Source organism: Quercus suber, unplaced genomic scaffold (genome assembly GCF_002906115.3).
Source record: "Quercus suber isolate HL8 unplaced genomic scaffold, Cork oak 2.0 scaffold_229, whole genome shotgun sequence".
NCBI lineage: Eukaryota > Viridiplantae > Streptophyta > Magnoliopsida > Fagales > Fagaceae > Quercus > Quercus suber.
Window position 1 is genome coordinate 742370 of NW_027069687.1, and position 19574 is coordinate 761943.

Consider the following 19574-nt stretch of genomic DNA (forward strand, 5'->3'; position numbering starts at 1 on the left):
TTTTGTTGTGAATGCTCTTAAATAATATATAAAGAAACAAAAATAAGAATAGATAAAAATTATAATTTAACTTTTATTATGGTTTTGTTCATCTTCAAATTACTATGAAACATTAAAAAGGATTAAGAAAATATCTTTAATAGATAATTTATGAATAATAAATTCAATGTTAAAATTAAGCTAGTGTATTTCCATGCCATGCAACAATTTTTTTTTTTCTTTTTGGGGTGAGAAACGACAGTTTTGTTAATTATGTGGGCTGTATAGGCCTGTAGTATACACCTGCTCAGATTTTATTTTATTTTTCCATCTTTTAGAGCATCTGTATTAGATGTGGCAAAAGTTATGTCATTTTGTTACATTAAAACCCTACTTTATTATTTTACCACGTCATTTTACAACATCTCATTTATCAGATGTTTTATCCTCCAATTCTATACATTAAAATAATATTTCCTACACACTAAAATAATATATTAAATTCCTTCCCATCATCATCGTCATCATCGACCACCGCCGCAGCAACAACAACAACTACTACTACTACAACAATGCGGCCACAATCACCGATTCACCCACCTATCAACGGCACAGCCACCTATCCAACCCAGTCACAGCCTCGCCGAACTAGCCACGGCCACTGCTCTGCCGAATTAGCCACAGTCAGCACTCATTGCACATCCCAAAAAGTCCACCCGCTACACAAACCAAAACCCATAGACGACATAAATCGAAACCCACAAAAGCCCTACAAACCGAAACGCAAGCCACCACACACAGCACAAACCGAAACCCACCCATCGCACAAACCGAAACCCACCCATCGCACAAACCGAAACCCAAATCAAACCAATAACCCAAATCATCAAACCAACAACAATCAAAACAACCAACCACCAAAAGAGAGAGAGAGAGAGAGAGAGAGAGAGAGAGAGATCGGCGAGATCAGAGAGCGATGACGATGGCCCTTCTTGTCTTGGACGTTGGCGATGACGAAGGCTTGTGCGCCGTGAGCGACGATGGCTCGTGCGTCGTGAGCGGTGAATGACGATGGCTCGGCCCATGCCGCTTGCGCCTCCAGTGATAATGGCCGAGAACAGAGGGACCGGTGGCTGAGAAGAGAGGGAACTGTGAGAGAGAACAGAGGTGAGGGAGGAGAAAAGATTAAGGTGAAGAGAGAGGAGAGAGAAAAGAGAATAAAAAATAATAAAACTTATACCATTTTGAGTCCGTACTGTTGCAAATTTGCAACGGTACTGTTCACATGTGGCAAATTTTATGAAATTTGACACATCTGATAAAAGGGCTTTTTGGTATTTGGTGTGGTAAATGTGTCAAATATTTAGCATTTGGCACATTTACCACATCTGATAGTGATGCTCTAATAGGTAAAGTACAGTTTTTTTCATGAAAAATGAAAAGAAAAGAAAAGGCAAGCGCAGCATGATTTGTTATATTTTATATATAATATTTTTGGTAAGTATTATATTTTCTATCTTTTATTGGTTGAGTAAGTGCATTTTTTTCATAAAAGAGGAAAAAAGCAGGTGCAGATCGATTTGTTAAACTTCTATCAAGACAATATTCCTCTTTCGTACAATAATACATAGATTTCATTTTATATTTCTCTATGGTCTTTATCATTCGAAACCATAATATTTATTATGTGAAACTGAAAACTGGAAACATAATAGTAAAATAATTTTTAAATATATAAATAATATTATGGGACTTCTGTACTTATAAGATCTTATAAACAATACACGTGCATTTTTTTTTTCCTTTTCAGTACAATCCAAACCAACCCTTTTTTATCTTTTTATTCTCAACATAATTTTCTTCTCTCTCTCTCTTGCAGCTTTGTATGCAAGTAGTTTCTATTTCTGGAATACAAGGTTGGGCTAATAATTTGGTTCGAACTTTGAAGTAAAGGGTCTGATAAGCTATTATCTGGGAAAATGACACGGAGGAAAATTCCGATTAAGAAGATTGACAACTCGACGGCAAGGCAGGTGACATTCTCAAAGAGGAGGAGAGGACTTTTTAAGAAAGCTTTTGAGCTCTCTACTCTCTGCGATGCTGAAATTGGTCTCATGGTCTTTTCTGCTACAGGAAAGCTCTTTGAATTCGCCAGCTCAAGGTTTCAATCTCTTTCTCACACTTCTTTCTACTTATAGAAAAACCCTATTTATTCTCTCATCTTTATGACTAGAGAGAAAAACCCTTTTTTCTATCTACAGAAAAATATGTCATTGTCTATTACTCGATCGTTTTGTTCATGCATTCACTATGATTTTATGATTTCTAAGGTGTTTGTGTTAGAGAGTGAGAGACCCAACTGCTCAAAATAAAGATACTTTACTGAACAAACCAAATAAGTGATTTAAAAAAATATTACTATGTAGCATTTAAAAAGAAAAAAATAATTTAAAAAATAGTACTATGTAGCATCTAATCAAGAAATGAAAAAGTACTGCAAAATCTTATAGTTTCTGCTAAAGAAAAGGGATAGGAAAAAGAAAGACAAATAAACACTTTTCTGTTTTTGGTAAACCAACTAAACAATTTGCAATTCTTACCTTGAAGGGTTTAACGTCTTGTTTTGAAGTTCTATAATAAGCGGGTTATTTTGTCTTTGAATTTTACTAATTAATGCCTATTAATTAGCTTATAATCTAATGTTTTATTTACCCTGAGTTTTAGAGTTGCACTTGCTTATTGCAAAACTTCAATTAGCCGCTTCAACTCTGCCTTTAATGTTTGTTTTCTCCCACCCCCTCTTCCTTTAATGCCTGATGGTCTTCATACTTTTGCACTTCTACCTGATTAAATCCACTTTTGTTATCCTGACTAATCTATTCACAGCATTACTGTAAGAATTTCTTCATAAAACATGATGCGAATCTCTATGAATTATATGACTCTAACTTAGGAGCAACGTTAGAGATTATAATTTTTTTGTTTAGAATAACATATATCAATTGAAACACTTTTGGTTATGTATACATAAAATCTAATGCTAAAGATTCCAACACAAAAGTGAGCTCTGATCTCGCTAAATAAATTCTCTTCCTATCTTTTATAGTAATATCACAAATGCATGTTAAATCCACTTAGTTGTAGTGTTCTTCCACTAGCAAATAACACCATTAGGCTTACATTTCAGGTGTATGATGAAAGTTCAAAGAGTGCGCAATATACAAACTGAAATTGTCTAGTCTGGATTGAGAAAAATGATAGAAATTACTTTACTATACATATAAGAATTACAAGAACCATGACAACAACAAAAATAACTGAGCCTTACTTTAAAGTTTAGAATCGGTTATGGATCCTCAAAAGTAACTAAGCCTTATTCTCAAAATTTAAGGATCAGTTATGGATTCGCAATAAACTAGTTAGGGTTGTTGGAAAAACATTGGTGGGTCTTTCGCCACCTGCACTCTCAAACACTCATGCACCACTCAAAGAAAGTGATTCACACTCACAAAACACACACACACACACACACACACACACACAGAGAGAGAGAGAGAGAGAGAGAGAGAGAGAGAGAGAGAGAGAGAGAGAGAGAGAGAGAGTAAAAAAACTCTTACATAATTGTATCTCTTTTTTCACACTTTTTAAAAATTGACGGATGCACGGGGTATATATACTCCATGTCCAACCATAACCTTCCTTGTGTTTATTATATAACTCCCAAAAAAAAAAAAAAAATTCTATATACACTCATTACACAAACTTGCCTTATTATTTTATGTATCTTTAACTCTTCAACTAACTCATTTTCATAAATAAAATAGATTTTCATAGCAAAAATTATGTTTAACTTTCAACACCTCTTAAACTTAATTTTTGACCCCACAAATTAGGCTCTCATCTTGTAGAAGGTGTCATAGTTTAGTGGCTTGGTGAAGATATTTGCACCCTAATCATGTGACTTCACAAACTCAAGTGGATTCCTTTCTAGCAATACATCCTCAAATAAAATGATACTAGGTATCCATGTGCTTGCTTTGGTCATGAAAGACTAGGTTCTTTACTAGAGCTATTGTTAACTTATTGTCCACAAATATCTTCGTAGCTTTTGCATGCAACATTTGCAACTCCTTCAACAAATTTCTATGCCAAATTGCGTGACAAACACTAGAGGTGGTAGCAACATATAGTCACAATTGGTTGCTTCCTGGATGTCCATGCAAGTGCAATATCATCCATATAGAATACAAAACCACTATCACTCTTTCTATCATCAATGTCCCCAGCCTAATCATTATTGCTGTAGCCAATAAGTTTAAACTCTTTAGAGGGTGAATACAATAGTCCAAAATCTAGTGTACCTTTTATATAGCGAAGAATTCTCTTGGTTGTCTTCAAATGAGTCATAGTTGGTACTTCTATGTTGCAACTAAGAAATCCAGCGCCAAAGAGAATGTTTGGTCTTGTGCATATTAGCTACCTCAGACTTCCAACCAGACTCTTGAAGAATGTTTGATTTACCCTCCCTCTATTGTCATGCTTTAATAGCTTCACTCCACATTCCACAAGAGCACTAACTAGTTTGTAATTTGACATCTAAAATTTCTTAAGGATCTCATGTTAGGAATCACATATTTGTTCTAATATCCTAATACTTCTTATAGCTCCATCTCTTCAATTAGTACTTAGTCCCAAGATAGGATTGAGTTAGTTAGTTAATTACACATGTTGGGATTAGAATAGAGTTTGTTAGAGGTCTTGGCATATGTAACCCTATAATCATATGGGTTAATTGGTGAGAGCACATGCTATATTAATAAGCCAATAGGATTAAGCCATGTGTGGCCAACAAGATAAGAGCTTGTTACCTTAATATGAAACGTTTAAAAAAAAAAAAAAAAACTAATTTCTTGCTTAGTGCATTTCCTTTCACTCTTAATATTTCTTTATGGAGAGAGACTACCTTGAATTAATTAAACTCACTTGCATTTCCTATCCATTTCCATACACTTCCCACCCATCTCCCTTAGGAACCATAAGGGTCCTAACAAATGATATCAGAGCCGTTGATCTTGAAATGACCAAATTTGTTGCAACTCATCAAGCTTTCATTGAGTTTACATTCAAAGGTGGAGATCCCTTTTGGCGGCTTCTCAAGCTCTATGAATTCTTTGCTCTAGAAAACACGCCACCACATCTCATATTTTTCATTGCCTCTTATTACATGTAAGGAGAGGTGTGGGAATATTTCAAGATGTGCAGGCATCGGGATTATGTACAAATTGGGTGGATTTCATATGTGCTACAAGACAGGTTTTGAACACCAATCCTTGATGCATCAAAGGAGATTATCACCCAAGAATCCAAGATGCAAAAGCCTGTGAATTTCATGCTAGAGGACTCAAAACCAATTCTTAATGCACCAATAAAGGTTTCCACTCAAGAGTTCACGATTCAAGAATCAGAAATCCAAGTGTCAATGATTCAATAATCAAAGATGCAAGAGCCAACAATTCCAATGAGGGCTCGAGGATTCAAGAACATTGCAAGGTCTAAAGAAACAATAAGACCTTGAAGATCGAAGAACCATTGAAGGCTCAAGAAGTTGAGCGGATTTTGAAAGTACATGAGACCACTAGTCAAAGAGAAGTGTATGAATATGGTGATCAAGATGTCACTAAGATACTGGTCCATTGGAAGATTTACTTTGATGATGATGCCAAACATAACAACACCTTATGGGTTGTTTTGAAAGGGAGGGGAATGTTAGGAATCTCATATCTGTTGTAATATCCTAATACTTCTTGAAGTTCCATCCATTCAATTAAAAGTTAGTCCCAAGATAGGATAGAGTTAGTTAGTTACACATTGATGCAGCTACCCTCTATCCTTAGGCCAGCCAACCAACCCCCCCCCCCCCAACACCATTAGGACTGAAAACTAGCCACCCTCTACAAGCCAAACAGCCAACCAACCCCCCCTCTACCATTAGGACTGACAACCAGCCAGCCAACCTTTCTGACCTCTTAGGACAGCCAGCAGCCCCTTATTTTGACTTCTCATATCTGCCATGTATCCTCTTTAATTAGCTACTTTATTTCCTAATAGTTAAAGATTATAAATAGGCTTGCTATGTAAGAGTAGAATCAGTTTTTGATGTGAATATAATTTAGTTTCAGACCTTGATAGAAACTTGTTTCTCCAATTTCTCTGTAATTCTAGCTTTAATTCTTAATTTTAATGCAATTCTAGTTCAAGTTCTCAATTAATTGATCTTGATTCCCATCATTTGGTATCAGAGCACAGATTTGGTCCTCTTTTCCCTACCACTTTGATCATTTGAGCCCTAGATTTCCTTATGTCCTTTTTTTTTTCTCCCTCCATTCAAGATCCTAGAAATTAGATCTAGGTTCGTTGTGACAATCAAATCTGTGGTTGTTGCAAATATCACAGATTTGATCACTTGTGCTGTTACTTCTATTTACAATTTTTTCAAAGATTGTGAAGCTTCTAATGGCCCAAAGAATGAGAGGAAGGAGAGGTGGAATAAGGGGGAATCAAATGGATGTTGGGGAAGGAGTTGAAGCCAACCCTCCAGTGGGGAGGAATGTTGGACGGAATCAAAACATAGAGAGAGAAGACATGATTGCTGAATTAAGGAGACAAGTTGCGACACTTACGGAGGTGGTGCAGCATATGCAGCCTCCTCATGAGACTACTAATGAGTCCGATGACTCTCATTCTCATTTTGAGAACCCTTTTGGAGCTCCTCCAAGGGGTAGGCCTTATGTGGAAAGAAATGAGCCAAGGCTTGACTACAACTTCAAGGTTGAAATTCCAGAATTTCAAGAGAGTCTCAAACTGGAAGAGTTTGTAGATTGGCTTAACACCGTTGAAAGGGTGTTTGATTATTATGAAGTTACAGATGAAAATAAAGTGAAGCTAGTTGCTATTCACCTTAAAGGGAGAGCTTTTGCTTGGTGGGAACAATTGCAAATTTCTCGCTAAAGAAGTGGTAAAGTCAAGATCAAGAGTTGGGAGAAGATGAAGAAAAAGATCTGTGAGCAATTTCTTCCTTTCAACTACACCCAATCACTCTACAAAGACCTATACAACCTTAAGCAAGAGGGAAGCGTAGAGGAGTATACGGAGATGTTTCACCAACTTGTAGCAAGGGTAGATTTGAAAGTGAAGAACAAATGGTTGCAAGGTACTTGAGAGGACTGAAGCCATCCATCCAAGATGTCCTTAGTCTTCAGTCATTGTGGAACGTGTCGAAAGCCTACATGGCTTTACTGGTAGAGAAGCAACAAACTGGGCCAACTTTAAGGTCTGGAGAGTGGGGTTCCAAGTCTGGGCAGGGGATTTCTAGCCAATATAAGGTTGGGAATTCAAGTACAAATGAGAGAGGAGAAAATTCTGGGGTTGAACAGCAACCAGCAGGTTCTAAATCTGCTATTACAGCCCCAAAACAGTCCCAAACAGCCATTGTTGGTGGGGGTAGACAACAACAAGTGGGTACTTTCAAATGTTTCAAGTGTGGAGAGTCGGGGCATCGATCTTCAGATTGTAGGAAGAAGGCTCTTATATTGGAGGAAGTAAAAGAGCTTGAACGTGAAGATAGAGAACCCATCTTTGATCAACCTTCAAATGAGGTTGGTGGTGATTTTGAAGGAGAAGGGGGTGACACTTGTGATGAGAAAGACTCTTCTTGCTCCTAAATTCAATTCCGAAGAAGATTGGTTGAGAACTAATATTTTTTATACAACTTGCAGCATTGGAGGAAGAGTTTGTAGTATGATCATCGATGGAGGAAGTTGTGAAAATGTGGTCTCTCAAGAGGTGGTTGATAAGTTGAGGCTTGCCACTCAAGATCACCCACATCCCTACAAACTTTCTTGGTTCAAGAAGGGTAATAAGGTGAAAGTAACAAAGCGTTGCTTGGTGCCATTTTCTATCCGGAAGAAATATTTTGACGAAGTTTGGTGTGATGTTGTACCAATGGATGCGTGCCATATCCTTCTTGGAAGACCTTGGCAATATGATCGCCAAACGATGCATGATGGGAAGAACACCTATACCTTAAGCAAAGACAATCAGCAATTTACTTTGATGCCAATGAAGGAAAAGGTGACTTCTAAATCCTCTACAACCTCTTTACTCACTTCTAAAAGGTTCATTCAAGAAAGTTAAGATAGTGGCTACATTTTGGCATTAATTCCAGTCAACACAATGGCTGGAACTGATGTTCCTAGTGCTGTCATTGAGTTATTACAGCAATATGGTGATGTTTTTCCCCATGAGTTACCTCTTGACTTACCTCTTGGCTCTTGAAGGATGTGTGTGGATAGTAGAGCTATCAACAAGATCACAATCAAGTATTGTTTTCCAATTCCTAGATTGGATGACATGATAGATTGCTTGGCGGGTGTAAAGGTATTTTCCAAGATTGATTTGCGAAATGGGTATCATCAAATTAGAATTTGCCCAGGAGATGAATGGAAGATGGCCTTCAAGACACATAATGGATTATTTGAATGGCATGTTATGCCATTTGGTTTGATAAACGCACCTAGCACTTTCATGTAGGTGATGACACAAATGTTGTAGCTACTATTGGGGGTTTGTGTTCTGGTATATTTTGATGATATTTTGGTGTATAGCCGTTGTTTGGAGGATCACTTGGTGCATTTACAGTTTGTGCATGACATTTTGAGGAGAGAAAAGTTTTATTGTAACATGAAAAAGTGTAGCTTTGGGATGGATAAAGTGGTGTTCTTGGGGTATGTTGTGTCTTCCAAAGGAGTGTTCATGGATGAAAACAAGGTTAAGGCAATTGTTGATTGGCCTACACCTTCTAGTGTGCATGAGGTGAGGAGTTACCATGGTCTTGCTACCTTTTATAGAAGGTTTATTAGTAATTTTAGCACCATTGCAGCACCTATTACCAATTGTGTCAAACAAAAGTCTTTCGTTTGGATTGATGAAGCCCAAGAAAGCTTCCAACTTTTGAAAAGGAAGTTAACCGAGGCTCCTATCCTTGCCTTGCCCAATTTTGACAGGATATTTGAGCTTAATTGTGATGCATCAGAAGTGGGAACTAGGGTGTCCTTAGCCAAGAAGGGCAGCCCATAGCATTCTTTAGTGAGAAGTTGAATGAAGCAAAACTTAGGTATTCTACCTATGACAAGGAATTCTATGCTATTGTTCAAGCCATCAAGCATTGGAGTTACTATTTGGCCTACAAGAAGTTTATTCTACACACCGATCATGAGGCTTTGAAATATCTCAATAGCCAATCTAATGTGAAAAACAGGCATGCTAAGTGGGTAAGCTTTTTGCAGCAATTCACTTTCTCATTGAAACATCAGTCGGGAATTCTCAACAAAGTGGCTGATGGGTTGAGTAGGAGGACTAATTTCTTGGTGGAAATGGAAACTAAGGTCGCTAGTTTTGAAGTTTTCAAAGAGAATTACCAAAATGACCCACATTTTGGTGATCTATACCAACAATTGTAGCAGGGACAGCATCCTACTAAGTCTGACTTTTGGTTGAAGGATGGATTTCTTTTCAAAGGGCTAAAATTATGTTTGCCTAAATGTTCTCTAAGGGAGTTGATGATTGTTGAACAACATAATTTGGGGTATTTTGGCAAATCAAAGACCTTGGAATTCCTTAAACAAAACTACTTTTGGCTAGGAATGACTAAAGATGTTGAGTAGCATGTTCAAAGGTGCTAAGTTTGTCAAAAAGGAAAGGGTACAATTACTAATGCAGGTCTATATTTACCCCTTCCAATGCCTAATAAACCATGATAATATATTAGTATGGATTTTGTTCTTGGCCTTCCACCTACACAACGAAAGAGTGATTCAATCATGGTGGTAGTGGATCGTTTCTCCAAGATGGCTCACTTCATCCCACGCAAGAAGACTTCGGATGCTTCCAATGTGGCTGCTTTATTTTTCAAAGAAGTCTACAAGTTTCATGGTGTACCCCTATCTATTGTTTCCGACAAGGATGCTAAATTTCTTGCTCACGAGACAAATAGAAAAATTTTCAAATGTTGCTACAATCAGCTGAAATATTTCCTTCATTTGCTCATCATCATATGGGGCATCCGGTGTTGTTATCCTCGTAATCTTAGTAATGCAAGATGCAACTGAAAAGTTCATTAGTGACCAATGCCTTCTTTGAGGGTAAAAGGGCATCTTGCATTGATTTGAGTGGTGCTTGATCCACATTTGCTAACAAAATTTTGACTTTATCAATAAGAGTGAGGAGGTTATCAATGGAGGAATAAGAGTTAAGGAGGATTTTCACATCCTCCTTAAGCTGCTGCTCAAAGTCTCTATCAAAGGAAGTCATTTTTAGCTACAAAATATGAAGATTGAAACTTGTTGCTAATAGCTAAAGAACTTGATGGGTGGAGTTTTTCTTTTTCTTTTTGTACTGATTTGAATTGAGTGGAGGAGATCAAATGTTCTGATTCCAAGTTGATGTAGAATAACATAGGAAAATAAGGATAAAAGAAGAATAAAAGGATAAACAAGAAAAAATTTATGCTCCACCTCCTAAAATCGGCTTGCAAGCCCTAGGCATCACCACCTAAGGGTATTTGGCATCACTACCAAACAAAGAGAAAGTCATCATTCTCAAATCATCAAATTATTCTAATTCAAATTGTATTGCCTTTCACAATTACAAGAGCACTAGTTTAATAGGGTCTAGGGATTACGCCAATATAGAAAAATGCCTAGTCAAATCACCTAAAACCCTCAACAATAAAGCTCATTTTAAAATTTGAAGTAAAAAAAAAATTACATTCAAAAAAAAAAAAAATCCTAGATAATTTCAATGCTTCTTGCATCATAATGTACCCCTTGTGTCAATCAATATAAATAATTTAGGGGTTCGTATAGATGCTCACCTTTATAGTTTGACCAAATTAGAAGTTTGCACATGGTTTGTATCAATCAATATAAATATCACTTGTGCTTCACATTTTAATTGGAAAAAAAAAAATACAGTTGGCCTACAGACAATGGCAGATATGCCAACATGAGATAATAATTAGTTCTTCGGTCACCAACTCAAGTTTATTTCCTTAGATATGAGTCAAAAATACATAGTAGTAGTTTATAAGTTCATCCGCACTTTCATTTTATTAAAATGAGAGAGAGATAAAAGAATTGAATGTGCTATCCTTATGTTGTATGAAGTATGCCGCAGGTAATTGAAAGGCATAATCTACATCCAGAGAATCTTGGCAAAATGGACCAACTGTCTCTTAAGCTACAGGTATGATGTTTTAAAGTTTTTTAGTTGGTAAATAAGTGAGGTGGAAACTCATAAGAAACAGATTACGTCTGTTTTGAGATAATAACTCTTGAATCCATAAGAGGTTCCTTTAATTCCCAAGGAAAATTGAAGTCCCCCAAAAGGAATGGAGAAAAAACTTTTTAAAATTTATAACAATGAAATTTTGAAATACCTTGGAGGCTACCATGCATATAAATAGGAAAAGAAATCATAGGGAGGCTAGTAGACCATAAAACACCCTAATTCGTGTTAAGCAAAAAATGAGGCTAGAAATATGAAAAGTCACCAAAAATTTCAAAATTAGAAAATTTACAAATTCAAATCCTACAAACCATAGGAGACATCCCAAAACAAATGGGATCGTGTTCTGAATTCTAAATTGAAAGTCAGAAGGAAACATGACTTTGGATTATTTCTTTATCCACTTTCTCATGAAATTTTCATGAAAACTTTGAAATTTGCGTTTTATTGAAAATTCTACCACCATAAGAAAAGCTAGGTATTTTCTTTTTTAACAACTTTGAAGACTACTTGTTGCGCCTCCAGAATGATGACTCTGACATTTACGGTAGCCCCAAAATTTCTTATTTAGGGCAGGAAATGCTTACATATTTTAGAACCATTGTTATATTAAAAGTGCTCGGTAACACATCACATTTCAAAAATCTTCATGAACGGCGTGTTGTTTAAATTAGCTTGAGAACGGTACCTCCTACGCCATGTTGAGCAAGGAAATTGAGGAGAAGACACATGAACTGAGGTATTATAGCTACAGCACTATCTTGTTACTGTAAAGACATATACATACCACAATAAATTAATGTTGAGAAATGTTCACACCTAAAACAGGAAGACTAGGGGAGAAGAGCTCCCTGGAATGGACATAGAAGAATTACAGAAACTAGAGAAAGAGCTTGAAGTAGGCCTGAGCCGTGTTATAGAAACAAAGGCTTGTCTCTCTTTTTTATCTCTGTTTGCCGGCATTATAATGGAGTGTTGAAATTTATGTACTTTATCTTAATATAAGAAACTTTTGTCTTGCAGGGTGAAAGATTTCTGGAAGAGATCACTGCCCTACAGCAAAAGGTCATGTTCCAAACTTTAATCTTTGCAGGACATTTCATACAATTATTATAATGTTTGCAAGACATTTCCGGAAAAGATCAGTGCCCTTGAGCTAAAGTTCATATGGTTTCAATGTATAACAGTTTCGTACTTTAGTGATGATCCGCTCCATAATGATTACATGGTAAAATCTTGAAATATTAGGTGGAAAGAAGAAACTAAGAGAAGTTGAAAGGACACAAGGAATTAAGGTGGTTTTGTCTTAGAGTCCTACGTGAACAGTAGAATGTTTTAAACAACTACATAGTTATTATTGAATTTTGTGTATAATAGTGTACTTATTTAAGGGAATATGTAGTAGACTAACTCTGTGTTAACCCTAGGATTGCAGTAATATAGTTAGTACTGTGTACAATTAGGACTACTATAATGTTATATGCTTAAACCCTAAATCCATCTTGTGATAATGTTAATGCAAGTTGGTGCAAGTTCATAAAAATAGTGGTCATTGTGTGCACTGGCTAGCTCAATGGGTAGAGAAAGGAAAAGTTCACATGGTAACCAGAAGTAACAACCACCATTGAATATTTAGTTGAAACCATTGTCAACATAAATTCAGACCTGAATGTTATATTGTTTATCCTATCACCTGACCTATACCAATTCATAATGCATCGATTTCTTATATATGAAGTTAGGTAAACATACCTTATTGATTAAATTATATTTTGTATTTAAGGCTAAGAATTCTTAGTAATGGCTCTCCGTTCATCTTATTCTTTTAATGCAGGGAGCCCAACTGATGGAAGAAAACCAAAGACTAAAACAGGTAATAGGTATTTTTTTTTTTTTTTTTTTTTTTTTATAGAAAAAGTTCTTCCTCCTCTCTTCCTATCTCAGTTATAAAAAATGTCTCTTCCACAGATGGAGAATTTGTTTAGCACTCAAACACATGTACTTGAACAAGGTCAGTCATCTGAGTCAATCACCAATATTTGCAGCTCATCTAATCCTCAAGACAATGACAGTTCAAACATATCTCTCAAGTTGGGGTAAGTTTGTGAAATTCTTAAAATTTTTTAGTTTTATGTATGAAGTATGAAATAATATTCAGGATTCAATCAAAGGATATTTGAATCAAACCTCAATATTTAGGGGCCATATAGCATATAGTTGTAGTTTCAATAGAGGAACTTGACCAAACTGATAAGTTTGTCCTTAGGTTTAGTTATTTCTCTGGATTTAGCATTACAATATGTACTATATTCTAATTTACAGTTCTATATGGGCTTATATGGTACTAAAAGATAAATTTGTTGGTGAAATTAATGGTTGCAACCACAGGTTGATGTCACTTTCAACTCATCAATGAGCAATTCTTCTGTTTGTGTAGCAACTTAATTTGCATCATTGACTGCATGCCTAGAAATGCATGTTGCTACTATAGAGAAACTGTTTGCCTTAATGCATTGTTCTATGTCTTGCAGGCTACCTTTTCCTAAATGAATTTGAAGTGTAGTGAAGATCAAGAAGCAATACATGGATTCTCTTTTCTCAAATACAAAAGAAAGAAGGCCATGTTTGAGTAAATACAAATCCTAGCTCAGAGCTTTAATTAACTTTCTGTAAGACCAATTTGTTTCCACCAGCTGATTCTAAGAGAGTTTGCTTGTGTATACGATAGATTTTGGATGCTTAGTCATTTTTATGGATGAATAAAGGGTTAATTTGTTACAATGGAAAATGAAGTAGAGGATGTTGGAAAAGGTTGAGTGTAGGGTTGAGATTGATGGCAAGTCATACTATTGATAAATTGATTCACAATTCTGCAATAGCTTTTGTTTATCTTTGCGTGATTGCCAGTATTACATATTTTCGGCAACATTTCTTTATTAAGAATGGTGCTTTTGAGTACACTTTGGTTTAAGCCTTAAGGTCTAAAAATGTTTTCAATTCAATCTTGCTTGCAATAAGACTTCTGTAAGCTTCCTATGATTTTGCAATCTAGATTCTTGCACCAACTTGAGAAGAGTGATATCATAATTCATAATATTAATTTTCTCCTAGTGTTTTTTTTTTTTCTTTTTTTCTTCATCTTTTTTTCTTTTTAATTTTGAATTTTGAATTTTTCTAGGTTGGATTGTTCTAGTTCCTAGTCTTCCTTGGCAACTCAAGATTAGCACTTCACAGGTTTCGTCAATATATAACTAGATCTTGTCTTGGTTCTCTCTCTCTCTCTCTCTCTCTCTCTCTCTCTCTATATATATATATATATATATATAGTAAATAAAATAGAGCAAGATTTTAAATTATGTGTTTTTTTGGGTCAAAATTACATCAGTATATAATTTGGTATTCACCAATCACCATGAAGTAAACTCATCCCCAAAAAAAAAAAAAAAACGTTTAACATGTGAGGGCTAATTAAGATGAATAAAAATCAAATGTCATTCTTCTTTTCTTTTCTTTTTTCTTCTTTTTTTGTTTGTTTGTTTGTTATTTTGGGGTGCTAATGCGAATATCTAAAAGTAGAACTCCTCAAGTAATTGATTATCTCCTTGATGCATGTATGACTCTTCAAGTAATTGATGATCTCAAGTAATTCTAGTTGGTTTACAATTGGAAATCTCACCAAACAGGAATAAAGTAGAACTTTCTCTTTTTTTACTTCTCTCTTTGTAATATTAGATGATATAAATGAAATATCCATTTTTGTATATTTAGTAGTATTGTTGGTTTTCTTTTTTACATTTTTTGGGTCTAAAACTTAAGTAATTTTTTTTAAACATATCAAAGAATATTATCAAACATTTAAATCTCCTTATTTCTACAAGATGTGCCATTAAATTATAAAACCTTTTGCCAAGAGCATTGTAGCTCAATTGGCAAACAATCTTCTTCCAATTATCAAATTATAAAAAATAAAATAAAATAGTAAAACCATTTGTCTAAACCTATTATGGTTAAATAATTAGCAATAATACATTTTTTTAAAATAAGGAACAATAAATTTTAACTTTTCATTAGTAATTGTTCCTCAAAAAAAAAATCATTAGTAATGATTCAAGGATATTGACAAAAGAGTGAGCAAATTTCATTTTAACTTATCACATTTATTAGGGCCCTAAAAACACTCAATTTTGCCTAATTGCCCTTTTTAAAGGATAATTACAACAATAATTGAGAAATCATTATTATTTGATAATCAAATTAATCAAGTGTGTGCAACCTTGCAACTATTTTTAGTTCAATCGATTAGGATTTTGACGTGTCTCCGATTTTAAATTGAATACTCATGGTACCAATTAAAATCAGTTGTTCATAATCATACCTAATCGGACTCAACCTTGTGTATACATTTTAGTAGTTAAAACTTGATTTCATGATATCTTTTAATCCAATGGTTTCGATCGAAGCTTGTGAGCCGTAGCTTTGATTATAAAGATTAGTTTTGATTATTAAGATTTCAAGATTTGTTTTATATGAAGTGAATGAAATTATGGTTAAAAGTTACAATTTTACCTTCGAGATGTAAAATTACCCTTTTGTCTCCAGATGAGGTTAAATACAAGCTATAAAATTAGGTGTCTGCAAAAGTGTAAGAACAAAACCCTTGTTTGTTTTCTCATTATTACTTGAGATAATTGTTCTCATAACCATGTTCACTATAATTTATAAATGTCCAACCCTGATGAAATTGTGATTCTATTTAAATAAATATAAATAACCTTATAATTTCTTAAATAAATTATATACTTAAAAAATATTAATTTTATTTATAGATATCTAAAAGTTTTAACTAAGATTTAGGATGTTAGAAGTCTACTTTGCCATTACATACATATATATATAAGATTTTTTTGGATAAAATTTTTAAGGATTAAAAAAAAAAAAAAAAATTCAAGATGTTTTAAAAATTTTGGGTTACCCTCCCCTCCCCCACCCTGGCCCCTTTGATCCTTTGCCACTATATCCACCTATGATGTTGTCCAATTACAATTTAATTTTACAATCTTTCAATTATTACATTTTACCCATTAGATGACTAAAATGAAATCAATAGAATTCCATTCAAATTTGAGTTTTAGATTTTATTTTAAAAAATTTACGGGTGAAAATGAAGTAATTGAAAAGTTTGTGAGACTAGGTTGTAATACACACAAACCAAAAGGGAATAAATAATTTAATCACAAAATGCGAATTGGTTTCATTTTATTCCAAATTATAGGGTGTTAAATATAACAATAAAAAGTTTATGACCTAAGTTATAATAAGGCCAAACCATAGATAAATAAACGGTAGCTCTCCAATTTCTTTTGAACTCTTTAGTTTATGCCTTTGTAAAGCAGTATCAAGAAAATGAAAGTCACTCTACATTCAATTTTTAAAAGGAATGTGGAACAAGTATAACATTGGATTAATTGTTATTATTGTTTTTTTAGAAACAACATTGAATAATTAAGTAAACACAAGCATTGGTTCAAGGATGATTTTTTTTTGGAGAAGCAGTTCAAGGATGAAACTAAAAGCTACAAATTATTTAGAAACAATGTTAATTTGTTCTTAACTTTATTTAGCCTCCTCTTTGTGTCTAGCTTTAAATAACCTTGTATTGAACTTTATTTTAGTCCCTCTAGTTTTCAAATTCAATCGCACACCACCTATCTAGAGTTTTTTATATATATATATATATATATGAAATGGGTTCAAATTACATATTTTTTTAACTATTAGATTTAAGTAGATCCTATTATTTAAAAAAGACACTCATTAATGTTTATATTTTGATGAGGAACTCATTTAATATAATTTATTTATGACATTCTATTTCTCTCTCTTTCTCTTTCTCCTCCATAACATATTATTAAATAAACTAATTAAATTTTAAGTGAAACTCTATTACCTAGATTTCAATAAGATTAAATTACTACAAAAAAAAATTATTGTTTATTTTGCGTTATGTAAATATAGACTATAATTTTTTTAATTAGTTTTGACTTTTGACATAAAACTTGTAGTAAAACTTGTATATACGGAACATGTATATGCAGAAATCCCAAGCATTATTGGATTACAATGAATTCCTTGTCTTGTTTTTCCCTTGCTATCAACATAGTAAGATAAAAACTCATTCACATGATCACCATGACCACTTTATGCACTAGTGCAGTGCTACCTATAATTGGGATGATCATTTTGGTGTCCATTAATTTAGTGCTCTTCTATATATCATGTGGTGGAGAGAGAGAGAATTATTTTGGAAATAGAGATAGGTAATGGAATGCCATAAATAACAAATAATAAATGAGATCCTAATCAAAATATTAACATTAATGAGTGTTTTTTTTATATATATATTTATTGTTGGATCTACTTAAATCCAATAGTTTAGAAAATATGTAATTCACCACCACACGTCTTTGGTGTGGTGGTCACTCCACAAGTATAAGTGCTTGTGAGGTGTGAGAGATAAGAGCCGAGGTTCAACTCTTTAAAAGGGAGCTTCATATGCATATACACTTATATTATGCTAGAGTAGAAATTTTATCTTGTATATATATATAAAAAAAAAAAAAAGGTGTAACTCTTTAAAATTATACCAGGTGTAAGTTACACATGTTATAATTCTAAATAATGTTATACCACCCAATAACTTGTTACAAAATTTATATTTTGAAAATCCCACTTTTGAATTACATATTGTATATGTTTTTAACATTCATGCTAATTTTCATATCAATCGGATATCATTTACCATTCGATCCATAAACTTAATTTTTATGCATTATTTTAAACTACAAAAATTTAAATTTAAACATTTGATTGATGATATGTCTACTGATCTTTGATCACCTTAAAATTTTGTAAGTATAGAGAATATACAAAGGTAATGTAATCCACCGGTCAATTCATTAAAATTCGCATCCAATTAAAAAATATTGATTGGTGTAACATTGTTTAGAGTTATACTAGGTGTAACTTGAAGCGATGTTACACCACTCAATATTTTTTATTGGATGTGAATTTTGATGAATTAACCGTTGAACTACATTATCTTTGTATATTCTCCACACTTGCGAAATTTCAAAGTGATCAAAGATTAATAATCACGTCTCTATCAATTGTATAAATTCAAGTTTTAATAGTTTAAAATAATGTATAAAAGACGAGTTTATGAATTGAATGACAAATAATATCCGATTGGTATGAAAATTGGCATGCATGTTTAGAACATATAGAAAATGTAATCTGACAATGGAATTTTCAAAATATAAATTCCTTAACAAGTTATTGAACGGTGTAACATTACTTAAAATTACACTAACTGTAATTTGAACCCAACTCTATGTGTGTGTGTGTGTGTGTGAGAGAGAGAGAGAGAGAGAGAGAGAGAGAGAGATTTGAATTTAAATTCTCCTCTATGAAAGAATTGGGTAATATTAGTTACTCATTAGGCTCTTGAAGACTTGACCTAACTTTTTAAAAGACTAAATACAAATTGCATCATTTAAACTTAACTAGTTTTCAATTTTGTTCTTATAGTTTTAATTTTTTTTATAATTCAGTCATTTAAATTATATATGTTTTCAATGTAATTCTTCCGAAAAATGACGTAATTTTTCTGTCAATCAAGCGGAGATAGATGGAAAAACTAGATTCTTTTTTTTTTTTTTTTTTTTGATGACAGGAAAAATTAGATTCAAATGTAAATAAAGGAACTTTTTTTGTTTTTTTTTTTTCAAAAGAGTAAATAAAGAAACTTAAATAATATATATAGTCTTTCTAAATATATATATATATATAGAAACAAAAATAAGAATAGATAACAATTATAATTTAACTTTTATTATGGTCTTGTTCATCTTCAAATTACGATGTAACATTAAAAAGAATTAAGAAAATATCTTTAATATATAATTTTTGAGAATGTAAATTCAAGTTAAAATTAAGCTAGTGTGCTTCCATGCCATACAACAGTTTTTTTATTTATTTATTTATTTTTTTTTTTTTAAGAAACAAAACTTTTATTAGTTATGCGGACTGTGTAGGCCTGTAGGGTACACCCCTGCTCAGATTTTATTTTATTTTATTTTTTATAGGTAGAGTAAGTACAGTTTTTTTCATGAAAAAAGAAAAGAAAAGAAAAAGCAAGTGCAGCTTGATTTGTTATATTTTATATATAATGTTTTTGGTAAATATTATATTTT

General features: G+C 33.3%; 1 protein-coding gene across 2 annotated transcripts; it reads left to right on the plus strand.

The window, feature by feature from the left end:
* Positions 1–1800: 1800 nt before the first annotated feature.
* On the plus strand, positions 1801–14211 carry LOC111999342 (MADS-box protein JOINTLESS). Of its 2 annotated transcripts, XM_024031471.2 has the most exons (8): positions 1801–2140; positions 11202–11280; positions 11997–12061; positions 12151–12250; positions 12346–12387; positions 13157–13195; positions 13291–13418; positions 13854–14211. In XM_024031471.2, exons 1-8 carry the CDS (start codon positions 1959–1961, stop codon positions 13870–13872), a joined length of 654 nt encoding a protein of 217 aa, XP_023887239.1. In that variant the 5' UTR covers positions 1801–1958; the 3' UTR covers positions 13873–14211. The 2 variants fall into 2 exon arrangements, with proteins under 2 accessions (XP_023887239.1, XP_065636326.1); XM_065780254.1 differs by lacking the exon at positions 13854–14211 and having other exon boundaries at positions 13291–13422.
* The last annotated feature ends 5363 nt before the right edge of the window (positions 14212–19574 follow it).

What these genes read in the sequence shown, in the direction of transcription:
- LOC111999342 (XM_024031471.2), top strand. Translation starts at nt 1,959, where the DNA reads ATGACACGGAGGAAAATTCCGATTAAGAAGATTGACAACTCGACGGCA. An exon ending in TTTGAATTCGCCAGCTCAAG is followed by an intron (nt 2,141 to 11,201) that starts GTTTCAATCTCT and finishes TGTTGTATGAAG; the next exon opens with TATGCCGCAGGTAATTGAAA. An exon ending in AACTGTCTCTTAAGCTACAG is followed by an intron (nt 11,281 to 11,996) that starts GTATGATGTTTT and finishes TGTTTAAATTAG; the next exon opens with CTTGAGAACGGTACCTCCTA.